General features: G+C 40.2%; 1 protein-coding gene across 1 annotated transcript; it reads right to left on the bottom strand.

The window, feature by feature from the left end:
• Positions 1-1059: 1059 nt before the first annotated feature.
• lrrc3b (leucine rich repeat containing 3B) lies at positions 1060-21612 on the bottom strand. Its single transcript, XM_084919704.1, has 2 exons — positions 21410-21612; positions 1060-6354 (listed from the first exon to the last, which is right to left on the bottom strand). Exon 2 carries the CDS (start codon positions 6206-6208, stop codon positions 5426-5428), a length of 783 nt encoding a protein of 260 aa, XP_084775830.1. The 5' UTR covers positions 6209-6354; positions 21410-21612; the 3' UTR covers positions 1060-5425.
• Between the last annotated feature and the right edge of the window lie 1806 nt (positions 21613-23418).

The raw sequence follows: 23418 nt of genomic DNA, 5'->3' as shown, positions 1-23418 counted from the left end.
AGGTTTATATCTGGGACTCTCCACCATTTGACCTTAGAACTGAAGAAGCTTCTCGGATGAGAGGTGAAACGTCTTCAAGCAACTTAAAGAAGTCCAGACGCTTTTCTTTGCAAGCTCCTTTGACTACAATGACCTGGATGACTGAGAACCTTCACAGACATTTTGGAGATTTACTTTCCAGGATGATTGAGAATGCATCAAGACGCTTTATGAACTGTGTTAATTCTACCTCCGTGTGCCCAGGTTACTATCCGGGGTTTGTGTCTGCCACCTGCCCGTCCTCCTGCCTGCTCAGATCTCTAAGTGCACCATCTGTCCTCATCCCTGCCTCCACGGATTCGCTCCCCACAGACTCGCTCCCCCTCTTCTGAGCCCCACGGTCCGGCTCTGATCGTAAGCCAAATTACTATAGCCCTGTTTAGTAATGTCCCTCAATCCAACTGCTCACTAGTAATTTTCTCCCCTTTCTGTTGCAGCCTCCCACGGTCCTGATTACGGCTTCCCTGTGTAATTTGTCTTCCCGGTTTCCTTCAGTTCTGCGATTTTGCTTCCTTGGTTGTTCCGGGTCACCTTTTGTTAAAACAATAAAATCTGCACATGCTCGCATTAAGCGTATTGAGTCTGCTTTTGGATCCTGCTTGTGTGCATGAACTGCGGTTCATGACAATAGGAGGTTAGGGTGAGGGAACCGTCGTTCTACTGGATTTCATCCATAACCCGGCGCGTAGCATAGGAACACTGAAAGTCATCTTTCGCGTTCCTATGGAACACCTTGGGACGTGACAAACCGTCAGTATATTACGCCTCAAGAGTGAGAACGGTCTGCTATTTTAACTGAAACATGCTAAATTCTCTCTAAATCTTTCTTAGAATGTTATATATTTGCTGCAGATTACCATTTGAGAAAAACTGTCTCTTTGACATAATGATAATCATTATTGTACACCTACAGTTTACTACCCTACTAACTGAAATGTTGGCTTAACAGACAAGAGTTATCTGTTTAGCCAAAGGTAATCCATCACTCACTGGCAAATGCTGCGAAAAGAAAATACGATGAACCATTACATACCTTCTTTATTTTATTTTCTGTATTTCATGCCACAACTATGAAAGTCAATGCTAACATGGTGTGTTAGTCTATTACACACTGCTCTTGTTGTGCAAGATCTGCAATATGGTATACTATATTTCATATATCGTATGGTTGATTCTGCTTTTTCTAGCTAGCACAAATCCACTAAACAGTAATAATCCTAAACTCTGGAAGTCCAAGCAAAGAGATGGAAAAAGAAGACATAAAAAGAAAAGAACTGTAAGAGAAATATTCAGGCACTTAGAAAAACTCTCAAATCCTTGGCTACACTTTGCTTCATGACATTGTACATGTATTTCACAGACTGATCCTGATCCCATCTTGTGGAGTAGGATATTGTCTTTTGAAGACAAGACCAACAAATTAAAGGGTTTTCAGGTATTTCACAAAACATCCAGGTATTTCACAAAACATCCACATTGCTATTTACATGTGATCCTAGCACTCAATAGCTACATATTCTCACGACGTATTCCCTTAGTCAATTTTATAACCGCTACTGTACAACATGAATTGAATATTCAGATTCAGAGAAAATACATCACTTGTTTGCAGGACAACTGAAAATTATTGTTTTGTGGAGAGAATATAATTTCTTGTACTTTTCCATATGTATCTTTTTTTATCAGTACTGGTTTTCCATCTGGTTTCCATTAACCTTCAATGCTAATGTGTTTCAATTAGCACAAAGTTATAAAACAAAAACAGAATCATCAGAACAGTGTGGCCTGTTACAAAGGAATGCAATGAAGAGATAAATCTGAGACTGAAGGAAAGTAACACCACCAACAATTAGACTCAGCTGCAACTGACATTTAGTATTGTGCCTCCCTTTGCTCAGTACAGACATACAAAGATTTACTCTGATTGACAACAGCTAGGTATAACAATAGCAATAAACAAAGATGCCACAAACTGAAGGAACAAATGCACAGTACAATATAGCAACCTGTAGTTGTAGCATGTTTTTGACTTTCTAGGGAAAGAAGAAGCAGGAATTTGCCAATGGATAGTCTAGTTGTCATCATGTGATCAACATACTATCAGTAATATTCTGAAGGGAAACCTGGAAGTCTTGTCTGATCTCTTCATGGCACCTTTGGCATGATTATAATGTGGAAAATGTAAAAACTTGAAGGCCTTGAAGGCCTGTATCCTCTAGAAAGGCCAAAGCCAGAGTTTATGTTCACGATTAGAGTAATAATAAACAGAAATAATGATTTATAGAGGGCTTGGGATAGGAGTGAAGAGTGGAGTCAGTTACTACACTAGTCAGATAACCTTCTGCTAACCCAGCTGCTTTCTATACTGAAGCTGAATGCAAGCAAACGTAGACCTTCCACGTCTGTTTTTGTGTAGAGATCTTAGTTTGGTACAAATTCCTTCCGAGTCCCTTACAGTTCCTGGATAAAATGAGGGGATTGTTCCATCAGGATGTACTGGAAGAAATCCTAAGCTGTTAATGTGGTTGACTTCTGACTCTATGACTCAGACTTTGTCTCATGATTGAGTACTTCCATGAATAAAAGAAACTTCTACAGGGTCCATGACCAAAGTCCCTCATATGTTGGTGTTACTCATCATATCCTACCCCTCAACATTAAGGGTTTTCAATTAAACTGCATTACCAAGCACATTACGTTTCCTACTGTGGTAGCACTGAAGGCAAGAGTTCATATTCAAAACCAAATACTCCAGCCAACCATGCTGGAAGTAATATGTTGATATTTTAAGATCTACTTCTAACCAGTAATATGCTAAAATATGAATCAAACGTCTTGAAACATTTGTTTAAAATCAGAAATATGTGTATAAATTCATAATGAACAACTCCAAAACTGAGAGAGATTATTATGAATCCCGTTCTTAACAAGACTCAGAGCCCACTGATTGTGTCCTCCAGATTGTATAAAAAACAAGAAAGCTCTTTAAAAGTTGCAATATGATGTCAGGACACATTTAAATTTCACACATTTCACATTTTCAGACAGCCTCTGTAGGAAGACATTCAAACATACATATGTTTCTACCAAGCATAGCGTGATGTGGATGTGATGGTCAATTTTCAACTTTGGGAAGTTTAATTAATGGCTGGATACAACCACACTCTGCAGCTTTCAAAGCCCCTGAAAATGCTTTTACTTCAAACAACCACTGACTTAAAAGGTTCCAAGCTAAGAAAAATGTCAGTCGTGATTTAACAGTGTAAGAACCCAATGACGTTTGCTGGGATGTTTGATCACTCAAATCTAATCAGACCTTGATGAAGCAGATTATAGATTGATTATTTAAATATTTGAAGTTTTCAGCGGTTTTACTCTTTAATCAATAAATTTGCAATTTGTGAAAACACACACACACACACACACACACACGGACATACCGCAGATAGCTCCATCCTGTACAGGAGCTTAGTTTGTGCATTTTAAGCTGAAGTGACTTAGTTTAGTTTAGTGATTTAAAATGTTTGATAAAAGAAGTGAAGTTTTTAATGTTGCAATACACAGAAACACCATGGAATATCTAATTGCTGCAGTGATAGTATAGACTGACACGAACACATTCGATCCAACACAAACACATTTGGAAAAAAAAAGTAAATTCAAGACTTTGGACATATTTGCAGAAATGGATCATATTCATATTCCAAATGATCTTACTTTGGACTTTGACGTTTCTATGATAGCTTACCAAACAAACCAATGGACCCTCCCATTATTATCTGCAACCAGATAATGCCTAAATCAACAAGCACATTGCAAATGCAAAACATCAGATTTAGTGGTATTAAGCATGGTGTCTGACTATATGTTGGACAAGTCAGTGTTTGGTGGGTTTTATTATTGTAGGGTCTTTACCTTACAATATAAAGCGCATTGCGGCAACTGTTATTGTGGTTTGGTGCAATATAAGGAAAACTGAACTGAACTGGTTGCCAGGAGAACGGTGCTTGTCTGACTGCATTGTGCCAAGTGTAAAGTTTAGTGGAGGGGGGACTATGGTGTGCTATTGTTTTTCAGGAGCTGGGCTCTGCCCCTTAGCCCCAGTGAAACGAACTCTTAATGTTTCTGCATAACAAGATGTTTAGGATAGATTCTTGCTCACTTTGTGGGAACAGTTTGGGGATGTTCCCTACATTTTCCAACATGACTGTGCATCAATGCACAAAGCAAGCTCCCTAAAAACATGGATGAGAGCATTTGGTGTGGAAGAACTTGACTGGTCTGCACAGGATCCTGACCTCAACTCAACAGAACACCTTTGGGATGAAATCGAACAGAGACTGTGAGCTGGGCCCTCTCGTCCTGCATCACTGCATGAGCTAACCAAAGCACTTTTTGAAAAATCTTTCAAAAGTTCCCATAAACACACTCCTAAACCTCATGGAAAGCCTTCCCAGAAGAGCTGAAGCTGTTATAGCTGCAACATTTGGGCCGACATCACATTAAACTCTATGGATTAAAAATGAGATGTCACTCAAGTTCATGTGCTTGTGAAAGTGAACCAGTAATTTTAGCAATATGGTGTATTTTAATAGCACTTTCTGGCTTTTAAACGCCTTGTTTTTATTAGCTATTTTTTAGCTTTTTTAGCTTTTGTTTTTAGCTATGTTGTTATGGTACCACATATGACTTTACAGGCTTTTAATGTAATGCCTCAATGGCTGACCTGTGCAGTTTATCATGGCAGCACGTCGCTAAAACCATAATAAAATAGCTTGTTATAACAAGATACTTTTATGTCATAAAAACGTATTATTTGTGCAATTACTTTTTCTACACAAAGGGGGTAGTTTTAAAAATGGTTAGTAAGCTTTTCATAATAAACTTGTAAATAAAATTAAAAAGCCACATTATTGGCTACATTTAATGCAATATCCCAATTATAACCCTACATTTGAAAAGACCTTGTTGTATTGTAGCTACAAAAACCTAAAATTTAAGATTGTCAGCAATCTAGACAGATAGACCAATCAACAGATAGACGGCAAATTAAACAGACAAATGGGAAAAACAGTGTGTCATGTTTTACAAATAATTTTGCTTTTTTCAGATGTTCCACTGCCTCTACAAAAGTCATTACCATTTAAATATTTAAACCTGAGATTCAAATTTTTCAAGACTTTCTTTGTACTGTAAAAACCAAAATGTTGGTGCGGCCTTCCTCCTGTCATCTTAGTCATGAGCAAACCCTATCAAAGACAGACAGTCAAAATACATTTTGATGCTCATATTACATAAAAGTTTGGTATAGTAAATGCTATAAATGTAAATAAACATTTTGGTGTTCACCGGGTTTCTGCTGAACACAGTCACGGGGCCACTGCTGTCAGACAACAGTGCTTATGTCATCAGTCTCGTCTGCTTTTTTCGGCTTACTGGGGAGAGACTTGAGGTACTCCAGATGGCGTCGCGCGTCCTCCTGGTTCTGACGTACATAATACACCACATATGAAATGACCATAGCAAACCAACCGAACATGGTTACGAGCATAGCATAATCTGTGGTCCTTTTTGCCAAGTTACAGAGATCTATGTCAACCGCCAAGAACGGCTGTCCCTCCTGGTCGTGGAGCTCCGAGCTTCTGCAGAGAACCCGGGCAGCAGCCTCATGGTTATGGGCCATTCCTCCAATAGCCTGCTGAAGGGCGCAGTCACAATGCCAGGGGTTATCGTTCACAATAATCCGGGCCTTCAGTCGAGCAAAGGCATCCTTGTGTACGCTAGTGATGCGATTGTGGGAAAGGTCCAGCACCTGTAAAGTTGCCTCTATGCCAGTGAAGGCACCTTCCCCTAAAGTCTCCACTGCATTGTAAGAAAGGTTTAGCTCCCTCAAAAACCTAAGTCCGTGGAAGGCGAGATCGGGCACGCTGCCGATCTGGTTGTGGTCCAGCCTCAGCAAGACAGTGTCAACTGGTAGACTGGGAGGAATCTCTTTGAGGCGGGACTGACTGCAGGTAACATTGAAGCCATGGAGGTGGGAATCGCGTTGGCATATGCAGCCCTTTGGACACATGCTGGCCGAGGGAAAGCACAAGGCCATTAGGACAAGGCTCTGAAGGAGCAGGCACATGGGGATGGAGCGCGACAGCCACAAGTCCAGCAGAGTCATGCTGACCGACTGTCAGCAGCATCCCGCCTCGGGCCACAGCACCACCACTGGTCGCTTACACACATTGCATAGTAGCGACTGGCTTTCGCAATTTACCCACTGAAGATATGGAAGCGTGAACAGATGTTATCATACTGCGTTGTGGCCTGAAATGAGATAAGAGAGAGTCAGTTAAACATATCAGCTAAAAATATAGTATAGTCAAAGGTTCATCATTTAAATGATCTTAAATGTGGCAGGTGAAATTTCATAAAAGTAGAATTCATGATAGATGATCAAATATAATCAATAATCAAAATTATACAATTGAATCCAAATAAGTTTTCTACCAGTGAAAGATATTCATTCATTGGATTCATTGGATGGATGAAGATAGATTGGAGAATGAATATCCAGAGCCTGACTTTACCAACAGCACCATCAGAATAAAAGTGCTTCTGAAAGACTAAGAGTAAAACCTTTTATACTGGATTAGTGCATAATCATAAAATGTATGATTGATCTGTTTAGTAGTAATATGATGAAATAATAGTGCAAGCATTATCTTACTCTTGTAAATAGAATCAAAATTTAACACAAGTAGAGATAAAAAGATGAATGCTGAATAATTCTGAGGCTTATCATACCATCTGTTAAGTATAACACAATGCTGGATACCCAAACAGGATACGCAAAAGTGGGTGTGCATATGGGCAATGTTTTACTTTAGTGATGCTCCACACAATTTCAGTCTCAGAAGATGAGACAATGGAAGCCACAGGGCGTGAAGGTGAATGTCAGACAAGATCAGACTGTCGGTGTGCATGACCCACGGGTTGGATGTCAGGATGGAGAGTGTCTCCAGGGCGGAGAGGCTGGTAACTGGAGGTGACTTCAGTGGACATGTAGGTCGAGTGAACAGAGGTGACAAGTATATATGTATTAAGGAGAGGCATGCAGAAGGACAGATGGTGGATTTTGCCAAAAGGACAGAAACGGCCGTGGTGACCATGTAGCCTACTTCAAGAAGAAGCAACATAGAGTGAGGTATAAGAGTAGAAGAAGGTAGACCATATCTTATGCAGAAGGTGCAATCTGAAAAGGACAGGAGATTATAAAATGTAGAAAGGATTGTAGATTGTAGGATGACTCTGGAAATCAAAATGTGGAAGCAAGTGAAGGCAGAGCAACGATGAAATGGTGAAAGCTGGAGTTGAGACTGTGTGGTAGAGACGAATTACTAGGTGACTGTGAAAATACAGCTGCAGTAGTGAGGGAGAGTGCCAAGAAGGTGTTTGGTGTATCCACTGGAAAATATTCAAAGAGTTTAGCAATGAACACATTTGATAGCCAGGGAGACGAAGAAAACACCAGCAAACTTTATGGGAAACTATGCATAACGCAAAGAGAGAGCTGGCAAAGCAAAAGGATCAAAGCGAGTTATATCTGAGGCTGGACAATAAAGAAGAAGAAAAGCATTTGTACCAAGTAGCAGAGAGAAAGACGGCAAAACTGAGCTGTGAAAAGATGTGCAACAGGTTAGTGTGAGTAAGGAGATTGGTGAAATGTGTTAACAAATGAAGACTGTCTTCCTTCTCTCCCCCCAACCAATCACAGCAGATGGCCCCGCCCCTCCCTGAGCCTGGTTCTGCCGGAGGTTTCTTCCTGTTAAAAGGGAGTTTTTCCTTCCCACTGTCGCCAAAGTGCTTGCTCATAGGGGCTCATATGATTGTTGGGTTTTTCTCTGTATGTAGTATTGTAGGATCTACCTTACAATATAAAGCGCCTTGAGGCGGCTGTTGTTGTGATTTGGTGCTATATAAATAAAACTGAACTGAATTGAACTGAAAGACTGATGCAGTACTTTGAGGAGCTGCTGCATAAAGAATATTAGAGAGAGTAATGGTAGTGAATCAGGAAACACATCACTAAAAGCAGGAAATAAAGAAAGCTACGAAGAGGATGAAGATAGAAAAGGTTTGGTCCAGATCACATTCACTACATTGCCAAAAGTACTTACTCACTCATCAGCAGTGTTGGGACTAACGCGTTATTAAGTAACGCATTACAGTAACTACGTTATTATTGTGGTAACGAGCACGGTAACTAGTTATTATGCCAAAACCAGGAACGCGTTACTTGTTACTGGGATTTAGATAGGCTCGTTATTCGTTACTTCGTGTGGTGGCTATCGCAGAGCTTCCACAGATTCAATAACATTAGCAAGTGGTGGAGGCCAGCAGGTGGATGAAGGAAAAGGGAGGCAAGAGGAGAGACCCGAAGCAGCCTCCGGTCCGAGTATCAGGTGAACTGAACTTCAGGTAAGAAGTTATGACCTGCAGTGTATCTGAGTCACATATAAATCAAGTTTAGTTGGAGTTTATTTTCGTTATGCTGACTTTTTCGTACTGCGTGCTAGCTAGCATGACGGAGTTTCTATACAGCTGGGTGGTGCTATGTTACTGATGTTGAACTTTATTTTGTTCATAAGGTTAATTATTAGAGTTGCCAATCGTCCCGTAAAAAACAGAATCGTCTCGTATTCAGAGAAAATATTACGGGTTTCGTATTGAGGTGAAAAGGAACAGTTTGTCCCGGACTTCAGCTACAATGAAAAAGACACAAAGCTGGATTTATTCTGTGTTTACGCTGCACAGCTGCCTCTTCTTCTCTCATTCTCTCCCCTCCCTCTCCTGTTTCTACTTCAATCATGAAACTGATCAATGATCAGCTGATCAGCTTTTCTCTCTTGTTTATTTATCGCCCACTTTGCGCCAGAAAGAGGAAACCAGCGGGTGTCGCGCTAAACAACAGCAGCACGTTTGATCAGCTGTTGTTAGAATTTATTTAATATTACTTTCTACTATCAGCTGATGTTTGCTGGAGCCACAGCTGTAAAGCTGCTGGTCATGATGTCGGTTTGGATATGTGATGAGAGGGAAACATGCAGATGAAACCAGGAGATGTCCTTACTGAATCATCAGAGCTGAACAGGTGATGGAGAAACAGGTTTACCTTTTAGGTGACATGGATGAGTTGAAGGGAAGTTATGAACTGTTTCTGAGAGACAAATAACACCAGGATCCTTTTTTTTACTTAGCTGACAGCTGGTAACTGTGCAGGGGCGGGTCTAGCAATGTGTTGCCAGGGGGGCAGGTAGGGCATTAACAGGGAGAGGGGGGCACAAGGAAATACTTTTCTTTCTTATTCTCATTTAAATTGTCTAGCTTTTAAAAAAATAATTATCTGAGTCTTACAACAAACGATTGATAGATTAATGCATATATACCATCAGAACAGTGTACATCACTGTCACAACAGCGTTTGTTTTCATTCAAAGGCTTTATGATTTTTCCTATAATGGTGGGCCGGTCTCTAGTCAAATTCCCCGGGACGATTTTTTTTTTTGTCCCAGTCCAGCTCTGTATGCAGCTCATCTGCAGTCTGGTGTTACCTACATCTTCCTATTCAGAAGGCAGAATTTCCGAGTTCTGAGTACAATCGAAAGCACCACGACTGCAGTTTTTGTGTTGGATGTAAAAAGCAGGCTAGAATCATGGCGGCGGTCAACGACGGTCCAGGTGTGGGATTTCTCTCGTGGAAGTGTGCACATTATTTTTTTCCTTTCTATTGGTAGGTGGCACAGTGCACTTGTGGCAAGTAAGCAAGCTAGAAGACTGGCAGTCTTGCTGGGTATCCAGTTACGGAAGCAACACATTAACAAGAGAATTCTGAGTAAAACCAAAGTTACTTTCCCTAGTAACTAGTTACTCTGAAAGTAACGAGTAACTTGAAGTAACTGAGTTACTTTTGATAGAAGTAACTAGTAATGTAACTAAGTTACTAATTTAAAGTAACTTACCCAACACTGCTCATCAGGTGTTCCAATCAATTTCATTCAAATCAGTTCAATTCAATTTTATTTATACAGCACCAAATCACAACAACAGTTACCTAAAGGCGATTATTTTAAAGTAAAACCCCTACAATAATACAAAGAAAACAAAGAAAAACCCAACAATCATATGACCCCCTATGAGCAGCACTTTGGCGACAGTGGGAAGGAAAAACTCCCTTTTAACAGGAAGAAACCTCCAGCAGAACCAGGCTCAGGGAGGGGCGGGGCCATCTGCTGCAACCAGTTGGGGTGAGTGGAGCAAAACAGAACAAGGACATGCTGTAGAAGAGAGCCAGATATTAATAACAACTAATAATTACAGGCAGAGTGGTCTACAAACACTGTAAGTGAAAAAGGTGAGTGAAGAAGAAACACCCAGTGTATCATGGGAATCCCCCAGCAGCCTACACCTATTGCAGCATAACTAAGGGAGGATTCAGGGTCACCTGGTCCAGCCCTAACTATATGCTTTAGCAAAAAGGAAAGTTTGAAGCCTAATCTTGAAAGTAGAGATAGTTTCTGTCTCCTGAATCCAAACTGGAAGCTGGTTCCACAGAAGAGGGGCCTGAAAACTGAAGGCTCTGCCTCCCATTCTACTTTTAAATACTCTAGGAACAACAAGTAGGCCTGCAGAGCGAGAGCAAAGTGCTCTAATAGAGTGATATGGTATATGGTATCATAATGTTTAGCCTTTCTATAAAATACTGATATTTGCTTGCAGCACACAGAATGGAGATTTTGCTCATCGAACAGGCAAGACAGAAGACAGAAAGTGATCTAAGTGATCCATTGTGTTATAATTGATTACTTATGTTTTGGAAATCAAAGCATGAAACAATTACTTACCGCACTGCTAATGTTCTGTTATAAAATGCAAAATCTCAATTTATACATTAATTAAGTGTTTCCTGCAAAATCCAGCAATTACTGCAATACAAACAGGCAGGCAGAAAGCACTCAACAACAATATGTATGTAAATGACACATGGACTGATTCTTATTTAGAGCTTTTCTGCTCTCCCGAAGCCCTTAAGGCGCTTTATACAACATGCCTCATTCACACAAACACTTTCTTCTTTCTATCTACCGATTATGCATATTCATAGAGCAACTTGGGCTTAGCATCCTGTCCAAGGATAGTTGACATGCAGGGATTTAACCATATATTTCTGCCTGAAATATGTTCTGCAAGTCAGTATTTTGACCTGAGCTACACACACGTGAATGTGTATTTCTGCTGGAAATATGTGGTGCATTGTTGCTTTACGAGACCCGGAGCTTTGGCACTATTAGTAATCCTCACATTTACTCTTTCCAAATAAATTAACAGTCACAATGATCACAGTCTTGCAGAATTTATGCTCGAACAGAGCGAGCGTGTTCAACGTCTGCACTACTGCAGAGCCAGTCCGTCTGCCTGCAGTGAGCTCTGCTGTCAGATGAAGTATGTGCTACAACTGGTGTTGTTGTTGTTGGTCTGTGAGCTGTGAAGAAGAGCAAAGACAGTGAAAAGTGTCACTGCAGCCGCTGTCTGTGCTTTTCATGCTTTATTTTTTGATCACTGAAGTTGTTTTGCAGTTCTCTGGTGGTCTCCCTGCTTTATTCTGGCCCACTTATCACCAAAACAGGTAGGAGATTATTAACACGTCATTAGCATTCAACCCAGTCTTAATGAGGACTATACAAACAGCGCTTGCTGCCTCCACAGACTACGTTGTAGTCTGTGTACTTAAGAAGTTATTAACAACTCATATCTATTTTGTAATATTTTCCTATATTTCTACTGCACTGAAACTATTGCTGCCTCTTAATGATGTTGAAATATGAGCCTTCTCCTCCCATCTCTGCTTGTCTGTAAAACTGTCTTACTGAACGCCACTGATGTGCTTTGTACTAAATGTATTTTCCCATTTTTATGCAGTTCAGAGTATCTTACCAAAACTGAAGTTAAGACATCTGCAAATTTTGTGAGACCATGTTGAATTTATAATAATATGTAACTTTAAAATTATGCAAAGGTGATTTCTACATGATGGACAAGTCAGAATGTGCCTTTTTATTTTATTGAAGCTGTGCATAGCTGCATTCTTAAAACTGCCATCAGCAGTGATGGGAATAACGGCATTAAAAGTAACAGCGTTACTAACAGCGTTACTTTTCTCAGTAACGAGTAATCTAACTAATTACTATTTCTATCGTTACAACGCCGTTACTGTTACTAACAAGAGAATGCGGTCGCGTTACTATTTTTCAACAAACAGACGGTTGAAGCTGTGTTCAGCTTACAGCATTTTATATCAGCTGCAGGAAGTAGCTGTAAGTAATCCGGGCGCTACAGCTTTAAGCAGCTGCGCACTCCCGCGGGCGGCAATCACTTTCTGCCCGACGATCACTTTTTGGCACAACACCTGGAGCTGAGGGGGCAAAACAATGCATGAGTGCTGCTGTTTGACTGAAGAAGAATAAAGTAGTCGTGGTGAGCCAATCGCATGACCACTTTAAGATGACAAAGCAACAAGGTGATATATACCAGTTTTTAATTTGTGCACAGCAAAATCTCCAGTGTTAAATTAACACTAGAGAGTGTCTATATGGGTCCACACCTCTGAGTGTTAAATACAACACTGTTGAGTGTTAAATTAACACTTTTGACAGTGTTATATGTTTAAAAGTAACCTAGCCAGTTTTGAAGATTAACAATGGCTAACACTGAGCAGTGCTGATTTTCTAACACTGGAATATTTCTAACATTTTGAGTTATTTTCCAGTGTTAGAAAATCAGCACTGCTCAGTGTTAGCCATTGTTAATCTTCAAAACTGACTAGGTTACTTTTAAACATATAACACTGTCAAAAGTGTTAATTTAACACTCAACAGTGTTGTATTTAACACTCAGAGGTGTGGACCCATATAGACACTCTCTAGTGTTAATTTAACACTGGAGATTTTGCTGTGTGTTGATAGGCCACGTAAAACCAGAGTCATGATAAACAATATATGCGCGTGTTTTTCCTCAATAGTTTCGTCACGTTTACTGTCTAAGGACAGCGCAGCGAGCACTCTCTGCTTATCACCAAAAAATAAAAAAACAGCCCGTCCGTGTTGGTGGAAAAATGCACCATGTCGACCAATCAAAGAATGATATGGCAACATGACATTGGGTTGTTCAGGAAGAGGGGGAAGATTTAGGAGAGAGAGAGAGAGTTTTGAGATGTGAGAGATTTGTGACGTTTGGCGTGTTTGGAGTGTGTAGTTAATGTGTTGTCTTGTGTAGTTAGTTAGTGGTGTTGTGGATAGTTTTGTGTTGTGTGTCAGAACAATGAGGCGACTGCTGAATGTTACAGGTGTTACCAAAAAGCCACCAAAGGCAGATTACAGTGTAAACACTGTCTCCAGGTAGAAAAAGCAATTTTTTAGAGTGAACGACTCAGTAGTATTACCGTTTGTCTGGGGCTTTAAAACTCACAGGATATCAAAAGTTCATCTATGTAAGTCTAAACTTAAGGGTGGATTTGCTCTGCCACTGTTTCAGTTTTATTATTGGGCTGCAAATGGTAGAACTCTTGTTTACTGGCAGGAAGGGTACAAAAAGGTCATGTCTGCCGATACCCCACACTGGGTGGTCATAGAGAGTGGTGGGGTTGAGAATAGTTCCCTCCCTGCTCTTCTTTTTTCATCCTCTAATCCGCGAACCAAGGTCAATAATTTTATAGTTTCGAACTGCGTTAAAATCTTTAGTCAGATCAAAAAAGGTTGTGCTCTACCAGACACTTCGATCCATACTCCAATATATTGTAATCATGCATTTCCACCCTCATGTTTAGACGCCTCTTTTGAGGTCTGGACACAGAAAGGTGTTATTACTCTCAAAGCCTTATATATTGCCAGGCAGTTTGCATCATTTACTCAGTTGCAGAACAAGTTCTCTCTCCCTGCGTCACATTTTTTTCATTATTTACAGATAAGAAACTATGTTCGTGAGAGTATTGTTAATTTTCCATCTCTTCCGGAAGAGGGGTCAATTTTTACTCTCCTTCTGAGCTCCCCGGATTCTAAAAAGTTGGTTTCTGGTTTTGTGAAAGCTTTTTCTGAGTATTTAAATTTTAAATCTGACTTTTTGAAGATGGCATGGGAGGAGGAGCTTGGTTTGCTGATTGGAGGTGAGGTGTGGGAGAGGAGTCTGTGTAGGATCCATTCTTGCTCTATAAATGCAAGGCATCAGTTAATTCAATTCAAAGTGCTTCACAGACTTCATTATTCAAAAACTAAACTTCACAGGATTTTCCCTTCTATCAGTCCGATATGCGATCGTTGTAAACTTGGAGAAGGCTCTCTCACTCATTTATTTTGGACTTGTCCCAAATTGCATAACTATTGGTTGGACATTTTTAAATGTTTTTCTGGTATCTATAATTGCACATTAGAGCCGGACCCAATAATTGCATTGTTTGGATCTTCCTCTTCCCTTTTACACCTCAGCTCTGCTGCACAAACTACAGTTTTGTTCAGAATGGTAATTGCTAAGAAAATTATCTTGACTCTCTGGAAGTCTGATATTGTACCTCAATTCAAAATGTGGCTGACAGAACTGACTGCTCTACTGTATATGGAGAGAATTAGGTACACATTAGCAGACAAACTTAGTAATTTCTTTGATGTGTGGCAGCCATTTTTAGACCATGTATTAAAACAAAGTCCTGTTTGATCGATCACCAATAACTCAGCCTACCACCTTAGCGTTTTATTTCTGTTTATTGCCAGTGTTGAAGTAGTATTTTTGTCGATGCAGTGTAATCTTTTGTCTTATTTGTGTGTTTTAGCCCTTGCTGTTGTGTTGTCTGTTGTTTTTTTTGTTTTTTTTTTTGTCTCTTTTTTTTTCTCTCTTATATCAAAAAATCTCAATAAACATTAAAAAAAAAAGAAAAAGAAAAAGGAGTGATACACCTGCTGCTGTCAGACCTGCAGGTATCAGGCTGTGATGTTCTCCTTTATAGTGGACAGAAATTAATTTTTGCAGTGGCACAAATAATCTGTGTGGCATCTTATTTAATGCAGAACAGCTGATTGTTCTGTAAATAGTTTGAAATGGTTATAAAAAAGGGTAAAAGGTAAATGGCTGCAAATAACTTTGCTGTTTTGATTTTATGTTTTTTTTCTGATTTTAGATCAGTGTGTTAGTACAGTATGCCAAAATGGAAACGTAACTGTAAAATTACAGTTATGTTTCCCAATTGTGTCTGTGCACTGTTCAGAACTCGTGGAGGTCTTAGCAGTCAGATGCAGGCCGTTTTATATCCCAAGAGAGTTTACTGTGGTGATCATCGTTGCTGTTTACATCCCACCCAGTGCTAGCACTAATGCTAAAGCTAGTGGAACACTCAGTGAACTCTACAAGATTATCAGTGATCTGCAAACAGCCCACCCTGACAGCTTCTTCATCGTTGCCGGGGATTTAAACAATGCCACACTTAAATCAGTTCTACCCAAATTTCATCAGAACATTGACTTTGCAACAAGAGGGGATGACATGTTAGACCTTGTTTACACAAACATCCAGCATGCATACAAGGCTTCACCCCTCCCCTACATTGGACAATCAGACCACATCTCCATACTTATCACCCCAGTCTACAGACCCATCAACAAACGGATCAGACCAACCTTCAGAGGGGTGAGAACATGGCCAGAGGGGGCCATACCAGTTCTGCAAGATTGCTTTGAATGTGCAGACTGGGATATGTTTAGAGAACTCCTACATACACAGACACCGTGGACCTGGAGCAGTACATAACCTCAGCAACCCGCTACATCAGCAAATCAGCATTGAGGATGTATGCCATTTATATGGATACACCGTAATAACATGGGAATGGTTGGTGATATTAAAGTCCTGTTTGTGGCATGTGAGGGGGTAAACTCCTCCAGATGGGTGGTGACCATGGTGGCCATTCAGAAGTCGGCCATCTTGGATACAACTTTTGTTTTTTCAATAGGAAGAGGGCCACGTGACACATCAAACTTATTGGTAATGTCACAAGAAAAACAATGGTGTGCTTGGTTTCCCATACATACATACATGTAGGCTGACAGGAATATCTGGACCACGGCCAATCACAGAGGTCCCACCCCTGACTATCTCTGATTGGTTTAGACCACGATATGGGCATAATGTGTTTGTCTGTTGTTGACCACACGGAGACTTTCAGAGTTGCGGACTCTTTTTTCTTCACTCAAACAGCTGGTCACACCGGTGCCACTTAGAATCTTTTTAGTCGCACCATCGAGAAATGAGGTCACATTTGCAACCACAGTGGTTGAACTCTGATTCTCTGTTAATGGAGTGCGATACTTCAAAATTTGGTATCAATCTGATAGCAAGTAAATACAAGGACAGTATCAGAGATAAAGATACTTTTAACATATAAGGGCAGCCTATGCATGTTTGGGAGAGCAGTGAGTCGTGATTTATGAAGTGAATGCATCAGTACGCTAGATCTGAACATATTTTCATGACTATTAAAAGACTGGTTAATTAGCTGATTATGTTTATGTTAAAAACCAGGACTGATTCTAGTATTTATTTACCAGGTTTCTTGCCAAATATGTAGAAAAGCAGAAATATGATTACTGTCACTAATGAATTTCTTGATTTCTTGGAACTGGCTTCTTCTCTGAACAGCAGTTCGTTTTCTGTGCCAGATGCAGGAGACAGGCCGCCTGTCTGCTCTCTCCTTTTAAGATTATGAGTTGAACTTTCTGTTTGATGAAGCAGGTGACCCTGAACCCGGCCTTCTGTGGGCTTCCATGGGCCAGTGAGTGTTTCTTCTTTACTCTGCTCTTTTCACTCTCCATATATTCGTACACAACTTTGCATTGAATCATTAGTTATTATTCCTCTCTCTCTTCCACAGCGTTGCCCTCTCATCATCCCCAACCTGTCGTGACAGATGGCAGGCCCTTACCCAGCCTGATTCCACCAGAGGTTTCTTTCTGTCGCCAAGCGGTTGCTCGCGGGGGTGTCCGACTGTTGGGGTTTTCTGTGTTATTGTAGTCTTTACCTTATAATCCACTGCGAGGCAACTGTTGCTGTAATTTAGCACTATATACATGAAACTAAGTTGAATTTTATTCTAGTGCTGCTTTCACAGCTAACACAAAGTTATTACAATTATCTATTTTCATTTCAGGTTTGAGATATGTTTTTAGTTCCAATAAAATAATTCATTAAACAATTTTCAGCTGTATATATTATTTGAATGTCTGAATAGAGTCTATAGGTAATCAGTCCAACTGCACTTTTAAAATGAACATTAGCTGATGATGGATTTTACACGTCAGTCGTGGCTCCCGTAGACGTATGTGTTTTGTATCTGTGAAAAAATCCGATGTGTTGCCATGGTAGCAGATACTCTTTATACACATCACAGTTTGCAACCTTTTAAATTACAGCAGTAAAAATAAGTTCACGCTCTTTTCTCTGTGTGCCACTTACTGCAGTCTGTATGTGTCTGCACAATGCCTTCTGGTCTTGCCGGTTAGTCACGTGATGAAGCAGAGCAGGGAGGAGGAAGAGCGGTGTGCCTGTATACGTGAGGGGCTTTTACACAGGGAAGTCTGCTTTTTGATGGAACTGATGTTGGGCTTAACATAGAAAAGAAGAGATTTCTATGAAATCTGCAAAATTTAAGAATCACAGACTTTAGAGTTTGAATGTCACTGAGTAAATGTGTGCACAGCCTGTCGAAATGGGTTTAAATCACCACATGCGCCAGCTTGGCAGTCTAAGCCTGTACTACGCTCGTTAGGCCTCATCTACAAAATGATTAAAAACATCAAACCCAGTTTGTAAAAAACTGATAACACAACAGGAGCATTGACGATGATGTTGTCTGTCTACACAACATCCGCGAAGAGCAGAGAAGCGGAGCCGTTACCAAGACGGTGAGCTCAATGAAAATGAAATATGGCGATAGAATATGGGTAAAACGCTCATGCGCAGAGCCTTTGGTTTCATACGAACATGGCGGAAAAAGCATGGCGGCGACGGAGAGTGAGAAGGGCGAAAGCGGATCGTTAAATGAAACAGATGAACCTGAACTGGTTTGTAAAAATGCTGCAGCTTCAGTGGTGTGGAACTGGTTTAGCTTTCGCACGTCAGATACACAACAAAGCACAATTTTTGGTAGAGCATGCTAGCGGGCCGTCGTTATTACCGTGTTTTTCGAAAAATAAGGCGCACTTTGATTTTTCTGAAAGTCGACAGAGCCCCTTATAATCCCGTGGGCCTTATGTATGAACTCTGGTTGTGTTTATGACCTGGAAACGATTTCATGTACACGGCGCTCGAAAATCTATCAGATGTTTCAGTACGACTTTGCTAAGCTACGAAGCCGCACCGCTTGATGGATTGTCGGAGCATTACGGCTATCGTAGGCGGAGCCTCGCGGAGTGATACGTACTGTGCTTCAACATAATGTTACCGTATTGTGTGTGTTTAACCTCTTTTTAAGTTTTGTGGATATTATACATGGTTATGCTGAGGATATGTCGGCCAGTTTCCACTGGAAATGCCTTTTGGTTAAACTGTCAGCAAGGAATTTGCATTTGCACTGTTACATTTTTATATAACTTTAATGCACACAAAAAACAGCTGCTTGTTTAAGTGAAAATACATTGATGGGTTTTTTTGCACTAATAAAGTTGTGGAGTTGTAAAGTATTATATTATATCGTTAGCACAAATTTTCAAATATATATCGTGATAAATATTTTTGGCCATATTTCCCTGCTCTAACAAACGCCTGTTCCTGTCATCACCATTCGAACCTTTAGTGGCAAAAAGGTGTTTTGAGTCCTTCATCAAACCATCTGTTTAACAAGCTACGACACGACGAAAAGAGAACTTTGGAGCTGCTCCATCCACAGTATCTACAGTAAGACTAAGACTACATTATTAATGACCAACTGTTGACATACCATGTTTAAATTAGGCTGCTTCCTGAGGACAGCTGGTTCACTTTTCTATCACATAATACCTGCAACAGGCAGGGGTTCATCTAAAGGGGGGCATGGGGTGTCCTTGACTAGCATATGTAACATCATTTTTCAGATTTAAAGTGAAACAAAAAAAAGTCCACAGGCTGTTGGGTTTCACACTGAATTATTACTACCTTTAATTATTAACATCTACAACATCACCATCATGTCTGTTTTCAGGAGCACAAAACTGCATCAAATCACAGGACAAACGGTTCTGTTGTTCTATGTTCTGTGTCAGTGCAGCCACCACTTGCTCTTTTGAATACTTACACAGACAAATTCGCTCATTCACTAGTTTGACTGCACACATGCACACATTGCCTCAGCTTGGAGATATAATATTGTCAGAACTCTTTTTGCCTCTTACTTTTAATACAAGCCTCCACCCAAAAAAAGACAGTGTGCAGATTATTTTATTTTATGCAAGTTTACCTCGTTTTATTTGACTTCACTGTATTTGAGATTTTTTCAAATGTATTTTTACATTTAAGGAAGTCTTTTCTTAAAGCCTTTTAAGATGGCTTTAGCTTGCTAATGAAAAACTGATTCAAATCAAAACTATTACCTTCAGTTTTTTAAAGTTTTTTTAATTACTAAGACTGGCTGAGCTTTTAATACTAAAACAACAATATGGAAAATTATTCTGACACATGAACATCATAAATTACCTCCTCCCCTTAACAGCCCATGGACCTTAATGGGCGTTGACTGTTGGTTATGAGTTTTTGTAGGTTCCTGTTTGATTTTGGGTTTGCGAAGCAAATTAATTTCTAGTCCTTCAGTATAACTAACTTTGTTTGTTCTCAGGTCTGAATTAAATTTTGTGTCAGCTTTCTCCCTGTCTCTGTGTTTCTTTACTCTAGTCTCTGTCTAGCGTAGAGGTTTTTTATCAAGCCTGTGGGTCTTACTCTCAATTTTCAGATTTTCATTTGGTTCAGCTGTGTTTAGGTTTGCTTACACCTGTCTCATCAGTTACATTCTGTTCATCTGTGTCTCATTTTGTTGGCAGGCGTTTCCTTTAAAGTGATATCCTTCTGTTGTCAGAGTGAGATGTTATTGCCATACTGTCTCTGTCATACAGCCCAATAAAGGGTTCCCCTGTTCAACTCCACCTGCCTCTCTGTGTACGTATTTTGGGTCATCCTTCACCGCACTAACATTTCCATATATTGACCAAAGCTAAACGAACAGCTCAGATGTTTAATATCAACAAAATTCCTCACTGCACTGTAATGATCCATTAACAACCCACGTGATAACCAACCCAGTGTGCCCCACAGAGGGGGCACACAGAGGCAATGCAAAAGTGACTACTTTAAAGTTACTCATGTCACCTGTCTAAAGCTTGCAGCTGACATTATGATATGAGATTGTGTCTCTATTAATGATTTGGGGACTACCCAGATATGAGTAATACACACACACACACACACACACATACATACATACATATATATATATATATATATATATATATATATATATATATATATATATACCTGCAGTCTGAGATACACAATCCCAGGAAGATCCAGCTGTTGCCATGCGCGTAAAAACGCTTGAACTGCTGCATACATTGAAAGCTCTCAGCTTGTCGTTTCTCCCATTTGATTTAACGGAATATTCCAAACCCATCTTTACCCAACTTTACGCTGCCTGGTTTTTGCAAACGAATAACCGTGCAATAGATCCATCAGCGAGATATTAGCATAAGTCGACGCACACCAGACTCAGCAGCGGTTATTTACTAATTATTTGAACTTTAATACTGATAGACGCTAGCTACCGCCATCCGAGGTGCGTGTATCCAGAAAGGATCGCAGCAAATTGCGGGTTTAGCCGGAATAAAGTTGAAATTATGCAAAAAAAATAAACAGCTTCTCGCTATTTTCTCGAAAGCCGAATGAATGTGTGGTGTCGCTACTCTGGAATGGCGTGCGAATGAACTTTAATGCGCAAAGCTGCCCAGATAATTACAAGAATAAACATTAAAGTCTATTTTTTTTAATGGCGTCTGGCACGACGTTCCTTGTGAAAATATCACGCATCACCCTACCTGAACTGCCTACACCAATTCAAAGCTTTCATAATCGAATTGTAAGATAAGACTACAAGCACACAGGCGGTTTTATATAACATCACATCAGTAATCATACATTAAAAAAAGAAACATTTCTTTTCCATGCAAACATTGATGAAAGCAGCGGCCTTGACTGAGGACGGGTAGTCCGCACGTAACACAGCGGAGATGGACACAGGAGCAACAGGCGACACAAGTCTGCTCACCTGCAGTCAGTCATCGACTGTAGAAACTGCTGGAGCGGAAAGTCCGGATCGCATGAAGCTGATTAGAGGCTGAGAGCGCAGTCTCTGCTCTGCTGTCCGCTCACGCGTGTACAAATCGCTGTGTGAATTAGCATCTTATACCTTTCAGTATAAAACACTGCACAGGAATGAATGGGGTAAAGGGAGGGGCTCGCTGTGTGAAGCTACAGGGTGACAAAGGCGGTCCCACTACCGGTCTCACGTTTCAGTATAAAACGTTGATGACCAGGCACTACAGGAGACAGATGAACCATATATTAAAATCACTTTGTCTGTAACCCATTGAATGTTTTCATTGGCATATTTTTACATTCTTAAATGTTTTGTCTTTATAAAATTCATTTATTTGAGCAGGCTGCTATATTCAAGATTACTATTGTTTGGACTGTGTCACATTTAGAGATTATGTCCTATTTGTTATTGTGTTTGTTTTTCATTTTGATGTTCCAGTTGCACTTTTATCAGTAGCTTCAGTTCCAGAAGTACAGTAATCCCAGGTACTATGCCATGATTTTTCTGTCACGTCTTCATAGTAACAGTGAAACAATGGCACCATGAGGAAGTCAGAAAAAAACTGTATATAAAAGATGGACAGGCTCTGTCGGGTGAAGGGGAAATGGGTGCGAGTCTGAAAGTCAGAAACTCAGCAGGAAAACAACCCTGTGATTAGTGAAAGCTTGTGTTCCTGCTTTTTCCTGCTTTTTCCTTCCCACTGTCGCCAAAGTGCCTGCTCATTGGGGGTTATTACATTGTTGGGTTTTTCTCTGAAGTGAATATTGTCAGTCTAGAGGTCCACCTCTTGATCCAGACACTTTAATGACTATTAAACTGACTGCCAGGACTTCTCCAGGCATTAAAGGTTCCCAAGAGATAAGTGCTTATCAGCTGCCTTTGTCAAACACTTTAAGCATTGCAACAGCTAAGCTAAGCTAAGTATTATAACATTGAACCATCGCAGCCGTCGTCCTACAATTTCAGTCAGTTCACACCACTTCCAATATAGAGAGATGAGAGTGAGGAGGAAAGAATTGTATTCACTTTGACTTTCACATTTGACTTGAAAAAAAGTGACAAAAGCATTCCAACTGATTGAGGGGAAAGCATGAAGACAGAAAGGTTTCCTTAAACCTGAGAGGTTCGGGCTCACATGTGTTTGATGTCTGATGATGAGCTATTATTTTGATGGCAGACGTAGCTGCTTTCCTGGCACTGATATGGCTAACAGCAGCAACTTGATGCAGCTGAAATGTTCACCACGTAAAGGCCAAATGAAATGAATAGAAAGTCGTGATTTTGCAGACAGGTAAAGGATCTTGCACAGACTACAGATATTTTTTCTATATCTGCATCTATGCAGTTAAACCATAGTCTGTATCAACACCAGGTACAGACTTCGTTTTGATTTATGGAATATGGTAAATATGTAGCACTGTTCTTCTAGAGCACTCGCTTTAACACGTCATTCATGCACACACGTTTACATGCAAGTGCTTTCTAACATTCACATTCCAATGAACACATCAGGAACAACTTGAGGTATCTCGCCCAAGGATCATTTGGCACACAGACTGGAGCACATCTGCACATTTTCTGTCCATTTGACTGCATTCTTTTAAAATCAAGATGGTGACTTACAGAACTAAAGTTCCACTGATTATGTTAATTTGTTGCATCTTTTGTGCCTTTCCTAGTTTGCTTGATTATCTTGAGATTTAAAAAAATCTGATACTGCAAATATAGTGGGGAGAACCAAATGACCCTGGTGCATGTTCGATCATCCAGGTAAGTAAATCCCAGAAAGGTTGATTCTGTTCATCTGGACGTTTTCAGTGGGAGAAACATTTCATCACTCATCCAAGTGACTCCTTCAGTCTCAGCTGACTGCAGGTTTCCCCAACCTTATAAACAGGACATTTGCACAATGAGTTCAGCCATTGTCAGAAGGTGAATGGGCATCTCAGGAGGTAATA

This window comes from Perissodus microlepis, chromosome 22 (genome assembly GCF_051167445.1).
Source record: "Perissodus microlepis isolate ML-2025 ecotype Zambia chromosome 22, ASM5116744v1, whole genome shotgun sequence".
NCBI lineage: Eukaryota > Metazoa > Chordata > Actinopteri > Cichliformes > Cichlidae > Perissodus > Perissodus microlepis.
The sequence above is the reverse complement of the archived record's forward strand: the minus strand, read 5'-3'. Positions and strand labels throughout refer to the sequence as shown.